Genomic DNA, 22,153 nt, shown 5'->3' with positions numbered 1-22,153 from the left:
TCCCCCTTCCGCTCCCTCTTGCTTCTGGACTAGTTAATCCGCATTAAAATAGCTCAACGGCGGGGTTACAGTTTTGCTTTTCTTTCTGCCACTAATTAGATTAGTTTAGTAACTAAAACCGTAGCAAACTCCCACACACACATACACACAAACGCACACAGCATTTGAAGTAAAATGCAACGGGACTTAACACAAAGAAGCAAGGAGAATCCTGTGGTCTTCAGTCTGTGATGTGCTTAGTTATAGTGGTGCCTTGCCTGCTCACATTAGCTGTTTTCAGGTTTGAGACAGATAAGAGAAGTTTTATGGTAGGATGGGAGAACTCTAATGTGATTTCAATTAACTTGAAGTGCAGTAAATATTGGCATGCCAGGAAAGCACCCTGATGCAGCTTGAACTTTGTGGCTCATAAATCTGTGTTGCCCTAGCACAAGTTATTGGCAAACTGCACCTCTAAAATTGGTACCTTCTGTGTTATTGACACTTTTGGAGTGTCACTTTTTTGGAGGCATGTGGTTCTGCACAAAATACCAAGCAAGGCAAAGAGGCATCTGTACCATAAATAGAACTACTTAAATTTTGAAGTTTCATCTGCTGATGTTGTTGTTCAATACACTGGGATCTATGACAAGCATATTTTTTAAAACTGGAATAGAAGTTTAGCATATCATGGGAAACAGAGGTGCTCCTTTTACATATTAATAACTGTTGAACCCATTTTGATGAAAGGGTGTGTTGCAGTGTTTCAACCCAGCAGAAGTGTTTTCTAGTTGAATTAGTCACCTGAAAATGATATTTAACTTGGATATAGAGGTTACTTTTAATAGTAATCTAACTCTCTAAAATAATAGTACTACTATGCAGTAGGGGTATAATTCAGCAAGTTATTGAAAATTTTGATTTATGACAGATGGTGTTTAGTGTTAATGTTTAATTGCATAATGGTTATGATCGCATAAAATGTATCAGTAGATGCAGTGCAGCATATTCGGTAAATCTTAGCAGATGCTATAGTGAAGTTCTCTATTACTTCAAGTCTTTGAAACTTGTGAGACACTGAATTATTTCAAGCAGCATGCATTAGTGAGGATCTGCTTCTGTTCCTTTACAGATATAAAATGATTTGGCAAGTGTTGAGAATGCAAGTTACTAATATGCTTTGACTGTTTAATAAAGAGAAGACGTTCCAATTCTAGAATATACTGAGTTGACTATGTCCCCATTAGGATGATATGAAGCGAACCCTACATGCGCAGTTCATAAAGACAGTGAGCAAGAGTAGAAGCTCACACACTCTTTTTGAGAGGTTGGAAGGAGTTATTTAAAACATAAAATACAGCACTACAACAAAGACAGTTAAATAAAACATTTTTAAAAACAAAGACACTCTTCATTGTATTGTCCATTTGTGGCTAGATGTAGTCTTTTCAGGCTATAGTTTTCCTAGCTGTTCATTCTGGCTGCTCCTTCTGTCCTGTGATGTCATCTCAACCTAACCAGTTTGAACTAGCTGGGAACCTTACAGGAGCTGCTGGGCCTAAGCATTACAGTCAAATTACAATTTGCTGATGAGCAATGTTAAAGAGAAGCAAGAGGAGTAAAAATTACAGGTCCTATTTGGTAGTATGGTAAACCATACCCTAAGCTAAAATATGAAGATATTCCTGTAGTGATTCTTTTCAGGATGCTAGACAATTCTTAAGCTTTTAAGCTTCAGTGCAATTTTATTTAGTCAACAAGACTTTTAAGACTATTTTTGGCATCAGTGTGTTTTATAGGAAGATACTGGCAAATGCATTTATTACGGTCTTAATGACTTAGTTCTCAGGGAATTCTGTAATTGTTGCATTTGGAGCCATAATAAAATTTAAGAATTTCCCAAGAACTGCATTATGTACTAAAGTAATTGCCTATTTTTAACAGATTTGCTCTAATTAAAGGTATGATCCCTCCTTAGTTTTCAGGGATTCAAAGTTCCCCCTGTATGCTTACGACACCCATCATAAATTAAAGCTTCCACAAGTAATTTTCTGAATTATACTACTGCACATTAGTGTTGTTATAGTTGAGATTTAGGCTGCTATTAAAAATAACCTCTAAATCTAAAGCTAAATAACCTTTTCAGGTGATTAGAGAACTTCTGCTGGGTTGAAATATTGCAAACAAGTTTTCACCAAAATGGGTTCAGCATTTATTGAAGTATAAAAGAAGAACCTTCTGTTTCTCATGATGGGCTGAATTTCTACTATTTTAAATGTAGTGCATGCCATTGATTCTAATGTATTAAACCATGGGTGCCCAACCTTTTGGCTTGCCTGGGCCGTATTGAGTGAAGAGGAATTGTCTTGGGCTGCATGTAAAATATATAATATAGTTAATGTATATAAATCACATAATAATGTTAAAAGTTTACAATCTTGTGGGGCTGCATTACTAGCTGTCCAGGGCCGCATGCGGCGCACGGGCTGTGGGTTGGACACGCTTGTAGTAAACAATGTTGAAACAAACTGAAGTCCATCTTGATGCAATTTCCTTTCTGCAGTGCGGTCATATGCTGATTTGTATAACTAATTTTATAATGGGTCTCCTAGTACCAATCACTAGTATGAGTGAGAGATACACCCATTGGAGTTACGAGAATTCCACTTTGAGGAGTTTCATTTAATACCCCTACTTCAGCTTACGAGGCATTTCTCGCATTCACGAGGACCAATTTGGAAGCTGGCAGCTCTGTTAGGCAAGCACCAAGGGTATGGACTTGGCTGCGTTGGTCTTGACAAAGAGGCCGTGCAGGGGGGGCGGCAGCGCCCTGCGAGAGGGCGGCAGTCTGGTGCGGGAGGTAGACTCATCCAAGTCCCAGCAGTAGATCGCGCCGCTCTGCAAGGCATGGATGCTGGGTACGCAGCCCATCCCAGCCCCGCTGCTGCTGTTCACCCCCCAGATGGCTAGGGGGCTGTTGCCACCCACCCTACGCAGCTGTGCCTCGGGCGCAGCTCGCCGTCTGTGGCGCTCCCTCCCGTTTAGCGCCTGGCTCGCCCGCTGCCGCCGCCTCAGCAGCCGCCAGTGGGGCCTCTCCGCTGTGCAGCCCCACACGAGAGAGGCATTGCCCCTCACCACCTGGAGGCTCCCTGTGCCTGCCTAGCTCTCCACACGGCCAGCCCCTGGCAGCACCCCCTCCCCATTTAACCTAAGCTGCACTCAGGCCGGGCTGTCTCCCTCGGCCCTGCCTTCCCCCTTTCACCAGATTTAATGGGATTTGGTGTTTGTTTTAGCATAAATGGATGTACATTTTGGGGCTCAGGAACGCATAAATTTTTTTCCCATTGAAATTAATGGTAATTACATTTTCGACTTATGAGAATTCACCCTAAGAGGGGTTTGTCAGGAGCGCATTACCCTCGTAAGGCGAGGGAAGACTGTATTCAGTCCCTCTACATGCTGTCTGAGGCAGGCATGAAGAAAATATTGAGGAAAACAGTGATCCTTTAAAACCTAGACAGTTCAGAATTATATTAGATTTGTGCTTGCAAACTGGAAATTTCAAGCAAGCCAGAAGCCCACCTGGGAAGCAAGAGGAGACTTAAATTGTGTGGTTTAAACACTAATAAAAAATTTAACCTTGTCAACATTTTTATACATCAAAAAGCCTCTCCTTAACACTTTGCACCCAAATGTACCCTTGAGTCCCCCTCTGCGGATGAGGAGTTTGTTTAAAAAAAAAAAAGTAATTCTTGAACAACTGCGATTTTCTATACTAATAGAGTAGAATAAAGGGAAATTACATACACCCTACTGCTACGTCTACACTAGCATTCCTCTTTTGAAAGGGGCATGCAAATGAGGGAAATCAAAAATGCAAATGAGGTGCAGGTTTACATATCTGGTACCTCATTTGCGTATTCTCCTTTTGAAGGAGCCTCTTTCAAAAGAGGAGAAGCAGTGTAGATGCGGCTTTTGGAAAATAAACCTCATTTTTGAAAGATCTCTTATTCTCTTATGATCTCTTATGAAAGAGAGAGACTAAATTATATCCTATGTCACAACAATGAAGTGCCTACCAGGGGATAGAATGCACAGTACAGCATGGGACAGCAGAACTCAGTTTGGTGGCTGGCATGGTAAGCAACAGTTTGGGGCTCTTCCTCTTTTGCTTTTGTTTTGAAAACTTTTGTGAAAGAGTGCTTGCAAAGTACAGCTCTCAGGCTATCTAGGCATCTATGTTTGGGAAGGGGAAGACCCATTTGCAAGGGCCTTGCAAGGATGGGAGGGCAAGTGGGAGGGTTTGTAGGGTCTCCCCTAGTCAGCATGTGTTCGTTTCCCACCCACCCCAAGAATGCCATCAGGTTGCAGCTTTCCCTTCCCATTGAGGTCTGAAAGGAGTTAGGGGAACCTGTTCTGTGGGATGATCCCTTCAAGCCCATTGCAAACAGGGCAGCAAACCTGGCATCATGAGCAAATGAAGGTGGATTTCCTCAGTGCTATCCATTACAGAACTTCCTCTGCTTCATCCAGGTTGCCATGCATGATATCAGTCTTCTCAGATCACGCAGAATGATTGGAATGGATGCTGACTCTGTTCTCCTTCTCTGGGGCACCTGGCATTGGCCACTGTTGGCAGACAGGATACTGGGCTGGATGGACCTTTGGTCTGACCCACTATGGCCATTCTTATGTTCTTATGACTTAGTGTCCAGAAACCTGGACTTTGTGCTCCTATGTTTTGTGCCTCAGTGAGGCCAGATCACTTCCTGGTGGCTTGGCATGGGAAGGTGTCCCACCACAGGGACGGAAAAAGTCCCTCTATGAGAGCTTTGTAGGGATATGCAGGGAGAATTCCTGCTCAGTTTCCTGACACGTTAACAAACTTTTAGGGAGACCCCCTTCTGTGTAGGCAGACTGGCTGCCACTATACTCCTAAGGCAAGGTGGGGAACCTTTTCTGTGTTGGAGGCCACTGACTCATAAAATCAGTTGGGGGGGCACATAAGTGAGAAACAAAAATACCCCCAAAAAACTCACTGTCTCGCACACACAGAGCCATCACTGACATGGTCTCCAATGGAAAAAAAGAAACCAAACATATAGCATCTAGAAAACATCACATCTAGTATGTGGGTGCATGCCCCAGTGCATTTGCAAGAGAAGGCAGGCCTTAGGGGGAAGAAATTAGAAACATAAAGCAAGGTAGCAGTGGGAGCTCTTCCTGCTATACAAGAGCAACTTGCTTGTCTCTTGTGAGAGAAGTAGTGAAATCCATAAATGCTAATATTTAACTCCTGGCAGAATCTGTCCTGTTCTCTTCTATGGTCCCATGAGATCAATTAACTTTTTCTTGGTAGTGTCTCTAATGTTATGCACTGAATTAAGGAAATAAACAAGGTCAACTGCTTTTATTTAGTCAGCAAGAAAAGATTTGTCAGCTAAAATATTTGGAGGATTACTGCACTATTTTCAGTGGAGAGAGAGCTAAGATTAAGTATTTAATCTACGCTGCTCTAGAAAACTGACATCAGGCTGAGTGTGATGGCTGACTTTCATGTGTTGCTTAATCTGTATTCATTTATCAATTTTTTCAGTTTGGTATGGTGCTTTCATATTTCACAACCTGGAGGAGAAAAATTAAAAATAATTAAATCTGTAATCTAAGAGCAAAGTCTTTTATAAAGTATAAATGACAGTACATACAAAGGCTTTATGCTGTAACAGATGTTCCCTGGTGTTATTCATACAGTTGTCTTCAAAGAGATTCCCTTGGGATTGTCGCCCAGTGTGCTGATCAAGGCACTGATGCCCACTTTCTTGCCCTTTGGGGCTCCTCACCCTCCTTTCCTTCTTGGCCAGAAGCTCTTGTCTTCTGAAGCCAAAGCACTGAGTTGAGCAACTGCAGAGCAACAAAGATGCTGAACCAGCTCAGCTCTGGAAGGGCTCAGCTATAAGGCCATTGACAGTACCCAGGAACCCAAGTCCTGAAGAGCAACCAACTCCACAAATAACTCCATCTTAACCCTGTGTAAAAGTTTTACAGAAAAGATCAGAAAGATGTCTGGCCCCTTTATCAATGAAGGAGAAGTATAGTGGTTGTTCTTCCCTCTGCCTTCACCTTTCCCTGGGTAACAGTAATTTACGCTTAGCTTGATAATAAGCAAAATTGTTATTAAACATAAAAATTAGGATTTAAGTGGTTGCAAGTGAAAACAGATTGATCAAAGTAAGCTACAAAGCCAAAATAAGCAAAATATGCTGCTAATTCTAATACACTAACAAAAGTTGTTGCAAGCTGTGGTTATTACCCTGGTTCTTATCTTAGGTCAGCATTAATCTTTTTCTGATCTGGGCCCGGGAGCTTTGCCTTGGACCTCTTGTTAAAGGTCTTTGTTTCTACGGCTCTTCATGTGTATCATCTTGGCATGGTGAGGCAACTTCCCAAGCCAGCTGAAGACAAACACCTATTTGTTGGTTTTCCATTCCTTAAATAGACTTTCTCCAGGGTGGGAATCCTTGTTTAGCACTCCCCTAGCCCATGGAAAAATAACAGATTCAAGATGGATTCCATTGCGAGGTGGCTTGGTCATATGTTTTTCTAGGACTAACCACAGTTTGGGCTTACAGGAAAAGAAAACCATCTGTAGGTCAGTAGTTTGATTACTGGGCCAGTAAATTCCTAAAGTGTCACTGATGGCCTTCATAAGGATATTCAGATTTAAAACCGGATTGACACTTCTTATTTCTAACTTGACATACAAGAATGACACATGCACAGAGAGAGGCTGTATAGTTTCAGCAAGTAGTAACTTCAAAAAAACATTACGTGATGTGTTTTGCCTAAAGCATCTTCAAGTTATGCTTATTCACACTCATAAGCTGACTTTCATAACCCATGGGGGGGTGCTGTGTTAGTAACTGTCCTACAGTAACTGTTCACAAAGGTAACCTATAAGGGAAGAGGAGAAGGAACTTTAGTCAATGTTTAATGCCAGTATTATTCAAATCTCTTGCTTCTTGGAATATAATTTGATTTTTGTAGGCTTAAACTCTCCTTACATATTTTGCTAAATTCGTTTCCCTTAGTTTATTCTAAAACTTTTGACAGCTGCACGCTTATATATCAAGTCAAGCAAGGCAGTTCAGTCAAAACAATTAATATTTGTTCCTCTATCATTTTATGCTATAACATTTTCTTTTCAACTAGGTGAAAATGAAATCCTGGAAATGCTACGCAGTATTGCAAACAAGAACAAAATCTGGAGGTCCTACATTGGCATGGGTTATTACAACTGCTCAGTACCTCAGGCCATCGTGCGGAATTTGTTGGAGAATGCAGGATGGTAATGCACATTTCCTGATTACAAATGTTTCATATATATTGCTCTCTTAAAGTGTGATGCACAGACAAATGTATACAACAGTGCTGTTTGCCAAGACATGCCTGTTCTTGATACAGATGATGTTTGGTTGAGGGAACCATAAAAGTTTTCATCCTGACTTTACCAGGAAGAAGAAGGAATTTCAGTCTCAGTTGATGGATCCAGAAAGTACTAAACAACTTTGTATGACAAGGAAAGACTAAACAGATTCATTATTTTAGATTTAAAAAAAATTGTTAGAACACAGGCTATGACATAGTTCTTATAAATGCCTGAAGTTTGAGCACACAAATAGCAGCTGTTTGAGTTAGTTTTCAGAAATGTGCGTGTTCTTGAGGAATGTGGAAGATGTTTTCTGCACTTTAAAAATCTGACTAGCCTTCTTCAAAAATTAACCTTAGAATTTTTTTGTCTGAGCTAATATGAGAATTTTTAGTTCAGAGGAAGGTCTACTTTTTGGAGAAAAGTTAGTAAGCAATGAGAGTCTTAGGCTGTGTCTACACTACAGCAATCTTTCAAAAGAGAGCCTTCCAGAAGATCTTCTTTCGAAAGATTGCATCCACACACAAAAAAGTGTATTGAAAGATCAATCTGTTCTTTTGAAAGAGAGCATCCACACAGCCCCTGCTCTTCCAAAAAAAGGGTCCGTGGAGTGCTACACGTGCTTTCTTACAAAAGAAGCTTTCAGAAGGAAGCACTCTTCCTGATCTGGGAGTACAAGAGGGCTTTTAGAAGAAGAGCCACATTCCTTCGTGGGTTTTTTTTTGTTTTGTTTTTGATTGAAAAAGTGCATTTTTGTGTGTGGATGCTCTGCGTGTTTTTTTTTTTTTTTCCTAAAAAGGACCTGACTTTTCAAAAGACCTTTCTAGTGTAGATGCGGCCATTAGTGTGTTAAGCTTCACTGCTTTCTAAATTATAAAGGGTTTCTTTCAGGCAACTCCATTAAGGAAAAACTCATTCAGTTTTTTTCATTACATGCACTGGATAAGTTACCTTTTATTTTCTTTTTGTCCATTCACACAGGAATTGTAAGCTTCTGTAACCCTGTACAAGCCCTGACACTTTCAGTCTTAACACATTTCATAGGAAAGTTACGGGGTGTTTTTTTAGGTCTCATTTTGTCAGTTTGAGGGCATTCTGTATTGTTGTATTATCATGGCTAGCTCTTTAGGTCTGAACACAGAACGAAATGGCCTGTTACTTTTTAAACCCCAACTCTTAAGTGTACAGGAACTGATTTATAGCAGCTCATTTCTCTGAGATCCAGATAAGACTTTTCTTGGTGAGGTCACTGCAAAATATTGGCTGTTTTATCAAGCAATGGCTAATTGAGTAATTAACACTTAATTAGTATTTTTACTTTCAACTCTCTGGAGCCGTGTCTACACGTGCACGCTACTTTGAAGTAGCGGCACTAACTTCAAAATAGTGCCCGTCACGGCTACATGTGGCGAGCGCTATTTTGAAGTTGAAATCAACGTTAGGCGGCAAGACGTCGAAGCCGCTAACCCCATGAGGGGATGGGAATAGCGCCCTACTTCGACATTCAACGGCGAAGTAGGGCATGTGTAGACGATCCACGTCCCGCAACATCGAAATAGTGGGGTCCGCCGTGGCGGCCATCAGCTGAGGGGTTGAGAGACGCTCTCTCTCCAGCCCCTGCGGGGCTCTATGGTCACCGTGTGCAGCAGCCCTTAGCCCAGGGTTCTGGCTGCTGCTGCGGCAGCTGGGGATCCATGCTGCATGCACAGGGTCTGCAACCAGTTGTCGGCTCTGTGGATCTTGTGTTGTATAGTGCAACTGTGTCTGGGAGGGGCCCTTTAAGGGAGCGGCTTGCTGTTAAGTCCGCCCTGTGACCCTGTCTGCAGCTGTTCCTGGCACCCTTATTTCGATGTGTGCTACTTTGGCATGTAGACGTTCCCTCGCAGCACCTATTTCGATGTGGTGCTGCCCAACGTTGAAGTTAAACGTCGACGTTGCCAGCCCTGGAGGACGTGTAGACGTTATTCATCGAAATAAGCTATTTCGATGTAGCGTGCACTTGTAGACGTAGCCTGGGTGTTCATCAAGCCTTCCCAAAAACATGGTTGTATGGTATAAAATACACATTCTTCCTCTGCTGTGCAAGTGCTGCACATTTGTGTGCACAATATTTCTGATAGTCTTCACATTATCACTGCAATGAGTTGTTTCCCTAGAAGCAGAGCTAATTAATTCCTGTGTCCTAACTTGAAGGTTAAACACAACATGAAAAAATACAATGAATATTTGGCTTCATAAATAAATTTACAGAAAGTCTAGACTTAGTTTTGGGGCTCTCTTACGTTGGTATTTAGAATAGTATTCATTGTCTTTATCATAATACTGCATGAGAAATTTTGAATAGTTAGACTCTTGTGAACTGATTTCACTTTACAAGAATAGGGCTCATTTTAAAAAAATGTGTACATTTGAGGTTGAGGACTGTCAAAATGCATACTCTTCAGGAAGAAACACACAAGCAAAAAGCTAAAATGTTCAGATGGCCTCTAGTCCCCATTAATGCCCAACTGAAATTTGGCTCTGAAGTCGCAATGCTCTTGAAACCGAATAAGTTACAACAAAATGACTGTGTCTAGATTAGCTTCCAACTTTGAAGGGGGCATGGTAATTAGGGTGTTGGAAGATTACTAATGAAGTTATATGGTGCATATGCAGCACTTCATTAGGCTAAATCCCCCACGGCAATTTTGAAGTGTGAAACTTCGAAGTGTAGCTGCAGGTCAGCCGTGGGTACTGCAAAGTGCCTGTGCCACTTCAAAGCCCCTCAAAATTTTGGGGCTTCAAAATAGTGTGGGCTTTGAAGTACCCAGAGTTGACCTGCAGCTACACACAAGCCAGCACTTAAAAATTTCACATTTCAAAATTGCCATGGGGGATTTAGCCTAATGAAGTGTTGTATATGCACCACAGCACTTCATTAGTAATCTTCCATTACCCTAATTACCATGCCCCCTGCGAAGTTGGGGGCTAGTCTAGACACAGCTAATGTGATAGTATGTTGAGTATGCTTGTGTAACTTGTTTAAAACAAGGTAACTGTGTTTTGCAGGTGGGTGAAAACAAAGCTTTCTTTTCATGTACTCAGTGTATTGATGGGTTGCTATGCTTAGGGCACGGTAACACTTGGTTAGGAATATGTATTAAAACCGATTGTTTAGTTCACATGGATTAGAAAGGCACTGGTGATAAGGCCAAGATGTGTTTCAACCAAATGGTGATACGCTATAGAGCTGCAGATGGAGCCCTAAAACTTCTACAGGACCAGTGTATTGTTTGAATCATGGATAGAAAAATATAATATGCAACCATGTAATTAAAGACACTATCATAATGCATATGTAGAAGGGGGTAGAATGAAGGTTGCACAGGTAAACTTAAATCTGGCATTTTTGAATGTCTCAGGGTTTGACTCTGCAACCTTAAAGGTCTCAACATAATTCTCTAATTATGGCTTCATAAATAAATTTACAGCAAGTCTAGACTTAGTTTTGGGGCTCTCTTACGTTGGTATTTAGAATAGTATTCATTGTCTGTATCACAATACTGCATGAGAGATTTTGAATAGTTAGACTCTTGTGCACTGATTTCACTTTACAAGAATAGGGCTCATTTAAAAAAAATGAGAACATACTGCATGTGTATTTATCAGACAGACAGTTTAATGGTGGCTTTTGCCTTAATTTATCAAGGTGAATACTGTTGGTTTTTATTACATATGTTTATTGCTGTAATTTTGATTTTATTCGATATGAACACTGTTACTAAAAATGAAAAACCCAGATATTACAAAAACAATTTAAATATTGTGAATATTGTCTAATATTATAAATATTGCATACCTTATAGCACATGAAGCTATAGGTCATAAATCTTGGTGGGGTTCTAGTAACTTTTACATCCTAACTTTTAAAGGTGCTGTGCCTTTTTAACTTAAGATTTCAAAATGAGCTCTCTATTCTTGGAAACCTGAGAATCTATACTTTGTAGTAGTAGGTCATTTATATTTCTAGCCCTTGTAGCACATGAGGTTAGATTCTTAAATTTCAAGTTAATGTATTGCAAACCAACAGGTAAGAGACCTATCATTAGCACTAATCCTTGATTGGCAATAGTAATTCTTAGGCATGTAATGTTCAGTGATACAGGCTAAAAAAAGCAAGACACTAGGAAGTATGCTGTGAGACAGTTTTTCAAAGACTTGCTGTATCTTCAAGAATCAGACTTCATGTAAGCTTGCCAGCCTCTTGAGGTCCATGCCAGTCCTACAGTTCTATGATTCAAGGAACCATATAGATACTGGGTAAACCAGCTGAACTGCTTTTTTTTTTTTTTAAAACCATTGAAAAACAAACCATTTGGGTATGTTAGCCGTAAATTAAAACTCTAGATAAGTTCTTAGATAATGTAATAAACATTCATAGGTGGATGCATAAACTATTTTCAAATCTTTCAGAAAGACAATTGTGCAGTATCCTTAGAGAATATAGTTTTTTGCATCTTTGTTGGATTTGCCATTTCATCAATATTTCCCAGGGGAGATCTAGTTTGAGGAGTTGAGTTTTGAAGCAATAAAAATTATTTTCAGGATTGTAATATAAAAAAAATTCATTAACAAAATGTAGGTGACTTGAAAACATTCTGCTTTCTACTACTTTATAACTTGATTATTTTGGTCAGTAGCCCAGCCTTTTGACTAGGGAAAAAGCTGTCTGTCTACCTCTCATAACTGTTCTTCAAGATGTGTTGCTCATGTCCATTCCAGTAGGTGTGCATGCATGCCGCATGCACAATTGTTGGGAGATTTTTCCCCTAGCAGTATCTGAGGGGCTGGCTGCGGAGCCCCCTAGAGTGGCGCCTTCACAGCAATGTACATGGGGGTTTTTGCGAACCTATGCCCTGCTCAGTCTCTTCCTAACAGACTATTCTGACAGTGGGGAAGTGGAGAGGATTTGGAATGAAACACGTCTCAAAGAATAACAGTTATGAAGGTAGGTAACCATCTTTTCTATGAGTAGTTGCTCATGTGCATTCCTGTGGGAGGGGGTGTATTAGAATTCTTGAGGCTACTAATTGTAGAAGCACCCTGCCAAATGTCATATTGCCCCAGCCTGCTGGGTGATGGCATAGTGTGATGTGAAGGTGTGGATGGATGACTGTTGCCACCCTATGCATTCATTGAATAGGGAGCTGAGCCATAACCATGTGGAAGAGGCCTGTGCTTTGGTGGAGGGAACATCACGTGTTGTATGGCTTTTGATTTTTTTTTTTTTTTTTTTTTTTTTTTTAAATTTAAAAACCCCTTGTCTCTCAGAGTACTACTTTTTAAATCACAGCCAGACTGCTGAGATTAGTTTGGGAATGTTAACTTGTAGAAACTCCTTTTTGATCAGTAAAGACTCTGAGTGATAGCAATAAGATTTTCTCCCCCAATTTATTTGTATAGGAAGTTGTTGGTGTTCCCTGTCATTGTGCTAATCATGCCTCTTCATTTGCTTTTATTGTAGTTGCCATTATGCAGATATATTACTAAGCCAAAGTTCCTTTACTAGGAACTCAATTTTATCTGCTGTGAGAGAATTGACATAAAAACCTCTGTAAGGAATGTGCCAGCAGGAACTCAATGCTTCTGAAGGCTGGGAGGAATATGTCTCCCAGAGATCATTTGCATGAAAATGCAAAGGGGTGCATATGTGATACCTTGCAAACAAAGACTGATGGGTAGCAAGGAAGCAATCAGACTTTGTCTATTGTAAACACATTGTTGTAAAATCACAATTTATGCTAACACTCAATATAAGAATTGTGAAATCTCACCAATGCTCCAAGTCATTGTGGGGACAGGGCAGTTGATTATAACTGCATAAGACATGGATTACACAGGACTCCCTAGTTTAAAGCATTGTAAAGCAAATGGGGAGGGGTATGGGTTGAATGCCTATGCCATATAGCTATAAGGCTGGTTTAACTAGTCCTTCCCACCTGTTAAAAGATAGAGCTGGATACTAGTGTTTTTATGAGACTCCACTTTGGTAGATACCAAGAGCTGAAATCACAGGGTGGCAGATGAGGCCACCAAGAGCTGAAATCACAGGGTTTTGCCTCAGGCCAGACCCACAGCAGCGGACGGACAGCACAACTGGCTGGCAGGCAGCCGGTAGGAGGAGCAGCAGATGGTGTGGCCGGTAGGAGGACCAGTGGACGGGCGGACAGCATGACCGGTGGGTGGCGCAACCAGTGGGCAGACAGTAGGAGGAGCAGTGGATGGCGCAACCGGTGGGTGGCCGGTAGGAGGAGCAGTGGATGGCGCAACCAGCAGGCGGCCAGTAGGAGCAAGCAGAATGCTGGACTGGTGCAAAGGTGGCATTGTCTCAGGCTCCATGAGGGAATGCATCAGCGTGAGGTTTCAGTACCTGCATAGACTGGACCAAGTTGTAAGTGGGACATTTGAATTTGGGGGTGTAGAGAAAGTTAGATGTGTGGTTTGGTTGTTTACAGTATTGTACTGGTGAGCCTGAGAGGCCAAGGACATTGCTCAATGCATTTGAGCTGGGACAGTTACTTGAGGACTGGTTATGAACTCTGGATGTGATAATTTTCCCAAGCTTATGCTAATTGACTGTTCTGCCTCTCTTAATAAAAGTCCTTTTCTACACTCGGACTCTGTGCTTGCACGCAGGGAAGCATTGCCTCTCTGAGGTGCCCAGGGGTGTATGATGTTCCCAGACTACTGGGTGGGGGCTTGAGCCGGTTCTGTGTGCGATGGATGAAAAGGAACTCCTAGATGTTGAACCCAGCCCTGGTTGCTGCCAGTTCCTTCCAGCAGAAGGGTTACATTTTTGTGGGCTAGTCTGGGATCCTGGGTCAGTACTCCTTGCAAGCACATGTTGAGTGATTTGCTAAGTGGGAATTAACTGTGCTTTGTATTTGAGGAATTTACTGTTTATATAATGGATAATCTATCAGGGTTGTTGGGCCTTGGTCCAGAAGCTTCTAGCTCAAGGGTGGCAGCCTCAGCTGATGCCTGGGCGGTAGCCCTGGGGCAAACATTGGGAAAGTGTGTGCTACCCCATGTCATGGACAGCTTTTACTGTAAGTTAAGATTATTTCCTGGGGAAGAGGAGTTTGAACCCTGGCTTGAACACACTACTGAAATGCTAGAGCAGTGGGCTATACCAGATAGACAGAAGCAAAGATGCTTAATAGAGAGTCTCAGGGGCCCAGCATTAGATGTGATTCGCACCTTGAGGCTCACTAAGCCTGAGACCAGTGTAAAGCCTTGCCTAGAGGCCTTCACTCATGCCTTTGGGAGCGTAGAGAGCCCTGGAGACAGTTACTGTACCTCCCTTAATGCTAAGCAGCACCAGGGAGGGAAGGGTCCGGCCTATATGTACAGGCTGGAGAGACTGCTACAGAGAGCTGTGATTAGGGGAGCAGTTACTGTGAGGCAGAAGGACCAGGCCAGACTGGCTCAAATTGTAAATTTGAGTAATACAGTATTACAGCCCAATTCTACTTCATCTCGGGTTAAGGGAACGACGAGAGCACCCACCAAGCTATTCCCAGCTGGTTAAAGAGATCAGACAAGAGGAAGAAAGGGAGGCTGTCAGTGAATTCTGGGAAGCCCAGATGCCTGAGCCAGCCAGCACAGCACACCAACCAACAGCCAGTATACTGATGGTGAACACCAGAGACCTTGCTCAACAAGCTCAGGTCCTGAGGGGACAGACAGCTGAGTTGCAAAGTGTCATTCACCAGGCTAGGATTTGCAGGGATGAGGAGCCTCAGGCTGTGGTGGTGGAGCTGTCGGTATCTGGAGCCACGATCACACACAGGCAGAGGAGGAAAGGACAGTTTTTCTGCTACAGGTGTTGTCAAAATGGGCACAGTGCTGCCAATTGCTGAAACGAGGAAAATCCCAGCTTAGTTTATGGGAAGCTGAGGATTAGTTGGGGAAAAAGTTGGGAAACGGCCACAGAGTTTGGAAAAGGAGCTGCCTAAGCTCACAGGAACTGAAGGCTGCCCTAGAAGAGCCAGACCCACTGCAGTGCCACAAGGACTGATAGGGCCATGAGCAGGGGTCACTGTGGCGATAGAAGGGTTGGAATGTAGAGCTGTGCTGGATACAGGATCTCAAGTGGCTATTATATTCCAGTCATTCTACCACCGAATGCTTGGGCACATGCCTATTCAGCCACTGATGGGTCTCGGTCTGTGTGGACTCAGCATGAATGAATACTTCTGTGCGGGATATATCATAGTGCACCTAGAGTTCCCAGAAGAGGTGGCAGGGGTAAAAGAGGAGGTAGACACAGCCATCTTAATATGTCCTGACCCCAAGGGTGGGTACCTCTGATGTGTCTGTACTAATAGGGACCAATTCTAGTCTCTTTAAGGTACTGGCAGAATACTGCAGACAACAAGCCGGGGACCAATACCTGACCACTCTAATGATTCATACACTTTGTGCTGAAGCCTACAAGAAGATCAAGGATGCTAAACAGGAGTCACCTGAACTACCAGTGGGTGCTCTGAGGTATGTGGGCCCAACTCCCTTAGTAGTGCCTGCAAGGACAGAGCGAGAAGTGCTCTCCAGGAGTACCTGGCTGAAGAGCAAAGGAGGAACTCTAGCCATGGTAGAGCAGCCAGCTGAAGGAGGTCTCCCTGAAGGACTGCTGGTTCCCCATGGAGTCATAGTTTTGCCCACTGAAGCCCAGGAAAAGGTGACTATGCCGATTGCTAATGAAACAAGTCATGACATTGTCGTGAAGCAAGGACAAAAGATAGCAGATCTTTTTGAGCCCGAATCAGTGGTAAGGCCTCAATGTGGCACTCAGGCCCTGATGATAGATCTAGGGAGATTTGACTTTGGAGATGCACCACCGTCTGAGGACTGGAAGACGCGGCTAAGGAGGAAGCTTTGCGAGAGATCAAAGGTATTCTCACTACATGACTGGGATGTGGGATATGCAAAAGGGGTTGAGCATAACATCAGACTTCATGATGCTCAACCTTTCTGGGAGAGATCTAGGAGGATAGCCCTTTCTGAGATGGAAGATGTCTGATGTGGTGGTCTGTAAAAAGAATGGGAAAATTTGGATGTGTATTGAGTACCCCACCCTAAATAGCCATACTGTGGTCAACCAGTATGCTATCCCGGGGATTCAAGATGCTTTAGATTGCCTGCTGGGAAGCCAGTGGTTTTCAATTTTAGACCTTTAAAGTGGATATTGTCAGATTCCTCTGGGAGCAGAAGATAAAGAGAAGACAGCCTTCATCTGCTCATTAGGGTTCTACCAGTTTGAACGCATGCCTCAGAGAATTTCTGGGGCACCAGCGCATTCCAGCGTCTTATGGAGAAAGTTGTGGGTGACATGAATGTACTGGTTTATTTGGCTGACCTGATCATATTCAGAAGAACATTAGAGGAGCATGAAGAAAGACTTCTTAAGGTCCTTGACCGGTTGGAGGCCTAGGGATTGAAGCTTTCTATTGACAAGTGCCAGTTCTGTAGAACATCGGTGAAGTATGTGGGTCACATTGTGTCCCAGGAAGATGTACGTACTGACCCAGATATGATAGAGGCACTTGTCACCTGGCCACGTCCCAACAATTACCAGGAGCTTAAAACCTTTCTAGAGTTTAGTGGATACTACTGTAGATTTGTGAAGAATTATGCTGCCATTGTCAAGCCTCTGAACAATCTCGCCCACGGATACCTGCTTGGCAAGAGCAAGACTAAGACCAGGAGTAAGTGGAGGCCCCCAAGGCTTCCAGAGCAGAAGCACCAGGGTCCTCTAGAGCCTTTTGGATCACAATGGGATGAGAGGTGTGAGAGCGCTTTTCAAGAGATCATTAACTGCCTAACTCGTGCCAGTACTAGTGTTTGCTGACTCCAACAAATGCTATATTTCACATACTGATGCCAGTTTGGAAGGTTATGGGCGGTTTTATACCAGGAAGTGGATGGCAAACATAGACTTGTGGCCTTTGCCAGCCAACGATTGTCTGACAGCGAGACTGATTACACCATCCACAAGCTGGAGTTCTTGGCCTTGAAGTGGGCCATCACTGAGAAGCTTTGTGACGACTTGTATGGTGCTAAGTTCCAGGTATGGACAGACAACAATCAATTGATGTATGTGTTGACCAGTGTTAAGCTGGATGCTACTGGGCAGAGATGGGTGGCTGCCTTGGCCAGCTTTGAGTTCAACATACAGTACCAATCTGGAGAAGCAACATAGATGCAGGTGCATTGTCATGGTGCCCACAGCCATCAGAAACTGCTGAGATTCCTTTGGATGACGTGAGAGCCATTTGCAATGAAAGTTATCACAAGTCTGAGGCCCCTGAGAGTTGTATTGCTGAAACTCTGGGTTTACCACCCGAGAGTGTGCCATTGGCCTCCGTGAACTATGTTGTGTTGGACTAATCTCTGTTACCCAGGCTCAATGCGGTGGACTGGCAAAAAGCCCAATTGCAGGATGCTGACATCTGTGACACCCTACTTGCAAAAAGAGACGGGCAAAACCCTATGACCATTGTTCCCTCCACTCCTGGAAGTAAACTATTGTTGAAGGAGTGGAACAAACTCAGACTGATATGAGGTATATTGCACCGGGTCACAGTAGATCCATTGCAAAATCAACGAACACAACTGGTACTGCCAACAAAGTACAGAGCCCTGGCCTTGAGGGCACTGCATAATGATTTTGGGCATCTGGGTATGGAAGGAACCCTTGAGCTTATCTGCAATAGGTTCTGTTGGCCCCAGACAGCCAAGGATGTAGGCAGGAAATGTGAGACGTGTGCAATGTGTTAAATGGAAAACTCTGCCCACTAGAGCAGCCTATCTGCAGAACATCGAGACCAGCAAACCCTTGGAATTGGTGTGCATCAATTTGTGTCTCCTAGAACTGGATAGGAAGAATATTGGAAATATCTTAGTAGTGACTGACCACTATAACCGGTACACTCAGGCCTACCCCACGCGTGACCAGAAAGCCACCACTGTAGCACAAGTATTGTGGGAAAAATACTTTTCAGTGTTTGGACTCCCAACTCGGATATGCTCTGACCAGGGGCGAGACTTTGAGAGTCACCTCCTGAAGGAGGGGCTGAAGGTGGCTGGAATAAAAAAGTCCAGGACAATCCCTTACCATCCACAAGGTGACAGTCAGCCAGAACGATTTAACCGAACTCTGTTGGATATGCTGGGGACGCTTCACCCAGAGCAGAAGGCATCCTGGAGTCAACATGTTGCCTTTTTGGTGCATGCTTACAATGCCACAAAGAACGACGCTACTGGAGCCACCCTGTATTTGCTGATGTTTGAACGAGAACCCAGACTACCCATAGACCTATGCTTTGGGGTGTCAGAGGAAGGAGAAAGCTATGAGACACATCTACAGTATGTTTCCTGACTAAGGGAAAAGCTGTAGGATGCCTACTGTTTGGCTACAGCAGCTTCCTGCAAGAACATAGATCACAACAAACACTGGTATGATGCAAGAGTGTGCCTGCAGGAGCTCCAACCTGGGGACAGAGTTCTCCTGTGAAATCTAGGTGTTGCTGGCAAATACAAGATTGCTGATAGATGGAAGGCAACACCCTACCTGGTGGTGGAAAGACTTAGGGACATGCCTGTCTAAACCTGAGGGTGGGTCATGGCCAGTGAAGACAGTACATAGAAACCTCCTACTGCCCGTGGGAGAATTGGTTAGTGCCCCTTCTGAGATGGACTATGGCACAAGACCGAGGTGAAAAGAAAGTTCAAGGCCACATCCACTACCCAACACAGGCAGTGGGCACTGTGGAGCTAATCTACCCTTACCCAGCATCTCTGAGAGTGACTCTGAAAAGGATGAGGCCCCCATGGCGCACCTTAGAATGGGAACGAGTCCCCAGATCCACCAAGGGAACATGGGGAAAGTTCAACATCTTCAGTGCTAAATCCTGAGGCAGAAGTGTTTAGGCATGTGACTGGAAACCCTCCTCCCACAACAAGACTAGCCTGGCATGATGAAATTTGTCCCACTTGCAAACAATCTGGAGGAGAACCAAGCATGTGTAGATACACCTCAATTAGCAGACGGAGATGTTTTTGCCCAGGACATCCCTGTGTATGAGCAAGAGATACCAGGGTCTATGCCAGTACAAACAGAATCGTCGGGAGGGCCCCCCTTGCTCCTGTCCGCGGAAGAGGCTCCCACAGCCCCTGTTATGCCCATGCTCAATGGGCGAGATAGAGTTATAAAGCCTGTAAATAGACTAGCTTACAAGGCACCAGGAGTGGTTGGGGAGGATGTAATACACCTGGTGCACAGGCTCATGGAAGCCATAGTGGGTTTTCTCAGATCCTTAGAAGGGAATTCACATGGCTGGTGTAATCAGAAGTGTGATTTGTCGGGACGACAAATTCTCAGCTTGGGGGGGAAGATGTAAAGAATGTGCCAGCAGGAGTTCAATGCTGCTGAAGGCTGGGAGGAATGTGTCTCCCAGAGATCACTTGCATGAGAATGCAAAGGGGTGCATATGTGATACCTTGCAAACAAAGACTGATGGGTAGCAAGGAAGCAATCAGACTTTGTCTATTGTAAACACATTGTTGTGAAATCACAATTTATGCTAACACTCAGTATAAGAATTGTGAAATCTCACCAATGCTCCAAGTCATTGTGGGGACAGGGCAGTCTATATAACTGCATAAGGCATGGATTACACAGGGCTCCCTGGTTTAAAGCGTTGTAAAACAGATGGGGAGGGATATGTGTTGAATTGCCTAGTTGAGGGCCTTGGCCCTGCCTATGCCTTGGCCGTATAGCTATAAGGCTGGTTTGACTAGCCCTCCCCACCTGTTAAAAGATAGAGCTGGATACTAGTGTTTTTTATGAGACTCCACTTTGGTAGATACCAAGAGCTGAAATCACAGGGTTTTGCCTCAGGCCAGACCCACAGTGGCAGGCAGACAGTGCGACCGGCGGGTGGCCCGTAGGAGGAGGAGCGGAAGGACAGACAGTGTGACCTGCGGGTGGCATGGGCAGCTGGTAGAAAGAGCAGCAGCGGACGGACGGACGGACAGCATGACTGGTGGGCAGTGCAACCAGCGGGCAGCTGGTAGGAGGAGCAGCAGATGAAAGGACAGTGCGACTGATGGGCGGCGCAGCCCATAGGAGGACCGGCAGACGGCGCAACCACCAGGCGGTGTGACCAGCAGGTGGATGTAGGAACAAGCTGAACGCCGCACTGGCGTAAAGGTGGCATTGTCTCAGGTTCCATGAGGGAATGCATCAGTGTGAGGTGTCCGTGCCCGCATGGACTGGACCAAGTTGTAAGTGGGGCATTTGAATTGGAGGGTGTGGAGAAAGTTGGGTGTGTGGATTGGCTGTTTACAATATTGGACTGGTGAGCCTGAGAGGCCAAGGACATTGCTCAATGCGTTTGAGCTGGGACAGTTGCTTGAGGATTGGTTATGAACTCTGGATGTGATAATTTTCCCAAGCTTAAGCTGATTGACTGTTCTGCCTCCTTTATTAAAATTCCTTTTCTACACTCGGACTCTGTGCTTCCGCATGGGGAAGCATTGCCTCTCTGAGGTGCCCAGGGGTGTATGATGTTCCCAGGCTACTGGGTGGGGGCTTGAGCCAGTTCTGTGTGCAATGGATGAAAAGGAACCCCTAGATGTTGAACCCAGCCCTGGTTGCTGCCAGTTCCTTCCGACGGAAGGGTTACACCTCAAATATTTACCTTGTTAATACAAAACTGATTTCAGGGAAATTCATATAAATCTGATGCCTTTCTTTAGGCTACCTTTAATAACAATAATAATTAATAATAATTAATAATTGAAAAAGGGCCACTTTAGCCTTCTGATTTCAAATCACCAGTTCAAATAAAGTCAAGGATTTTTGGCAGTGTCTGCGGACGTCATCGCAGGTGAACTAGCTTTCAAAAAGAACTTTGTTAAAACAAACTTTTTTGTGTGTTTAGTGTAGAATAAGTGGTTATACCATGTGCAGGAGAACTGTTGAACTTCATGAATGATAACTTTTGTACTAACATGAAAGCTCACACTTGACTTTTGTGGCAATTTACAAATTTTGTCTCCTTAACAGAACTGATGTAAATATTTTTGCAGTTGAAAGTCATATGGCTATATTATTAGTGATTAGGTCCAATTCTGCAGTACTTTCTGTCACATGCATCAAAGCCCTTATTGTAAACCATACCAGCAGGGAGCAGAATTGTGAAACACGAAGATGAGAAACGCTTTACTGAGACACTTAAAGACAGGTTGTATGTACAATGGAGCAAATGTCTCCAGTTTGAAAACTATTATGAGACAACATTCTAAATGGAGAAATATTTTGTTTTCTTGTAACTATTTGATTTCTGAAAAAAAAAATTATTAGGTGAGGTTTCATGGGACAGACCCCCTTCTTCAGACCATAGCCATATCAGAACAGACTCAATATTTAAGGCATAGAGAACCAAAAATAGTAATCACGGTTGACAAATCAGAAAAAAAATTATCAAGGTGAGCAAATCAGAGAGTAGAGGGGTGGTGGGGGAGGAGTCAAGAATTAGATTAAGCCAAGTTTGCAAAAGAGCCACTATAATGACCCAGAAAATTCGCATCCCAGTTCAAACCATGTGTTAATGTGTCGAATTTGAATATAAAAGAAAGTTCAGCAGCCTCTCTTTCCGCAGTAGTGTGAAAATTCCTCTTCAGTAACATGCAGACTCTTAAATC

General features: G+C 43.5%; 1 protein-coding gene across 1 annotated transcript in view; it reads left to right on the top strand.

Moving 5' to 3' along the window:
- The window catches only part of GLDC (glycine decarboxylase), a 92,602-nt gene that overhangs the window by 679 nt on the left and 69,770 nt on the right, over positions 1–22,153 (top strand). Inside the window, exon 3 of the mRNA XM_074994883.1 lies at positions 7,189–7,324. Within this exon, the coding sequence (XP_074850984.1) occupies positions 7,189–7,324 (136 nt within the window). The remainder of the gene's footprint in view (positions 1–7,188; positions 7,325–22,153) is intronic.

Source organism: Carettochelys insculpta, chromosome 5 (genome assembly GCF_033958435.1).
Source record: "Carettochelys insculpta isolate YL-2023 chromosome 5, ASM3395843v1, whole genome shotgun sequence".
Taxonomy (NCBI): domain Eukaryota; kingdom Metazoa; phylum Chordata; order Testudines; family Carettochelyidae; genus Carettochelys; species Carettochelys insculpta.
The sequence above is the reverse complement of the archived record's forward strand: the minus strand, read 5'-3'. Positions and strand labels throughout refer to the sequence as shown.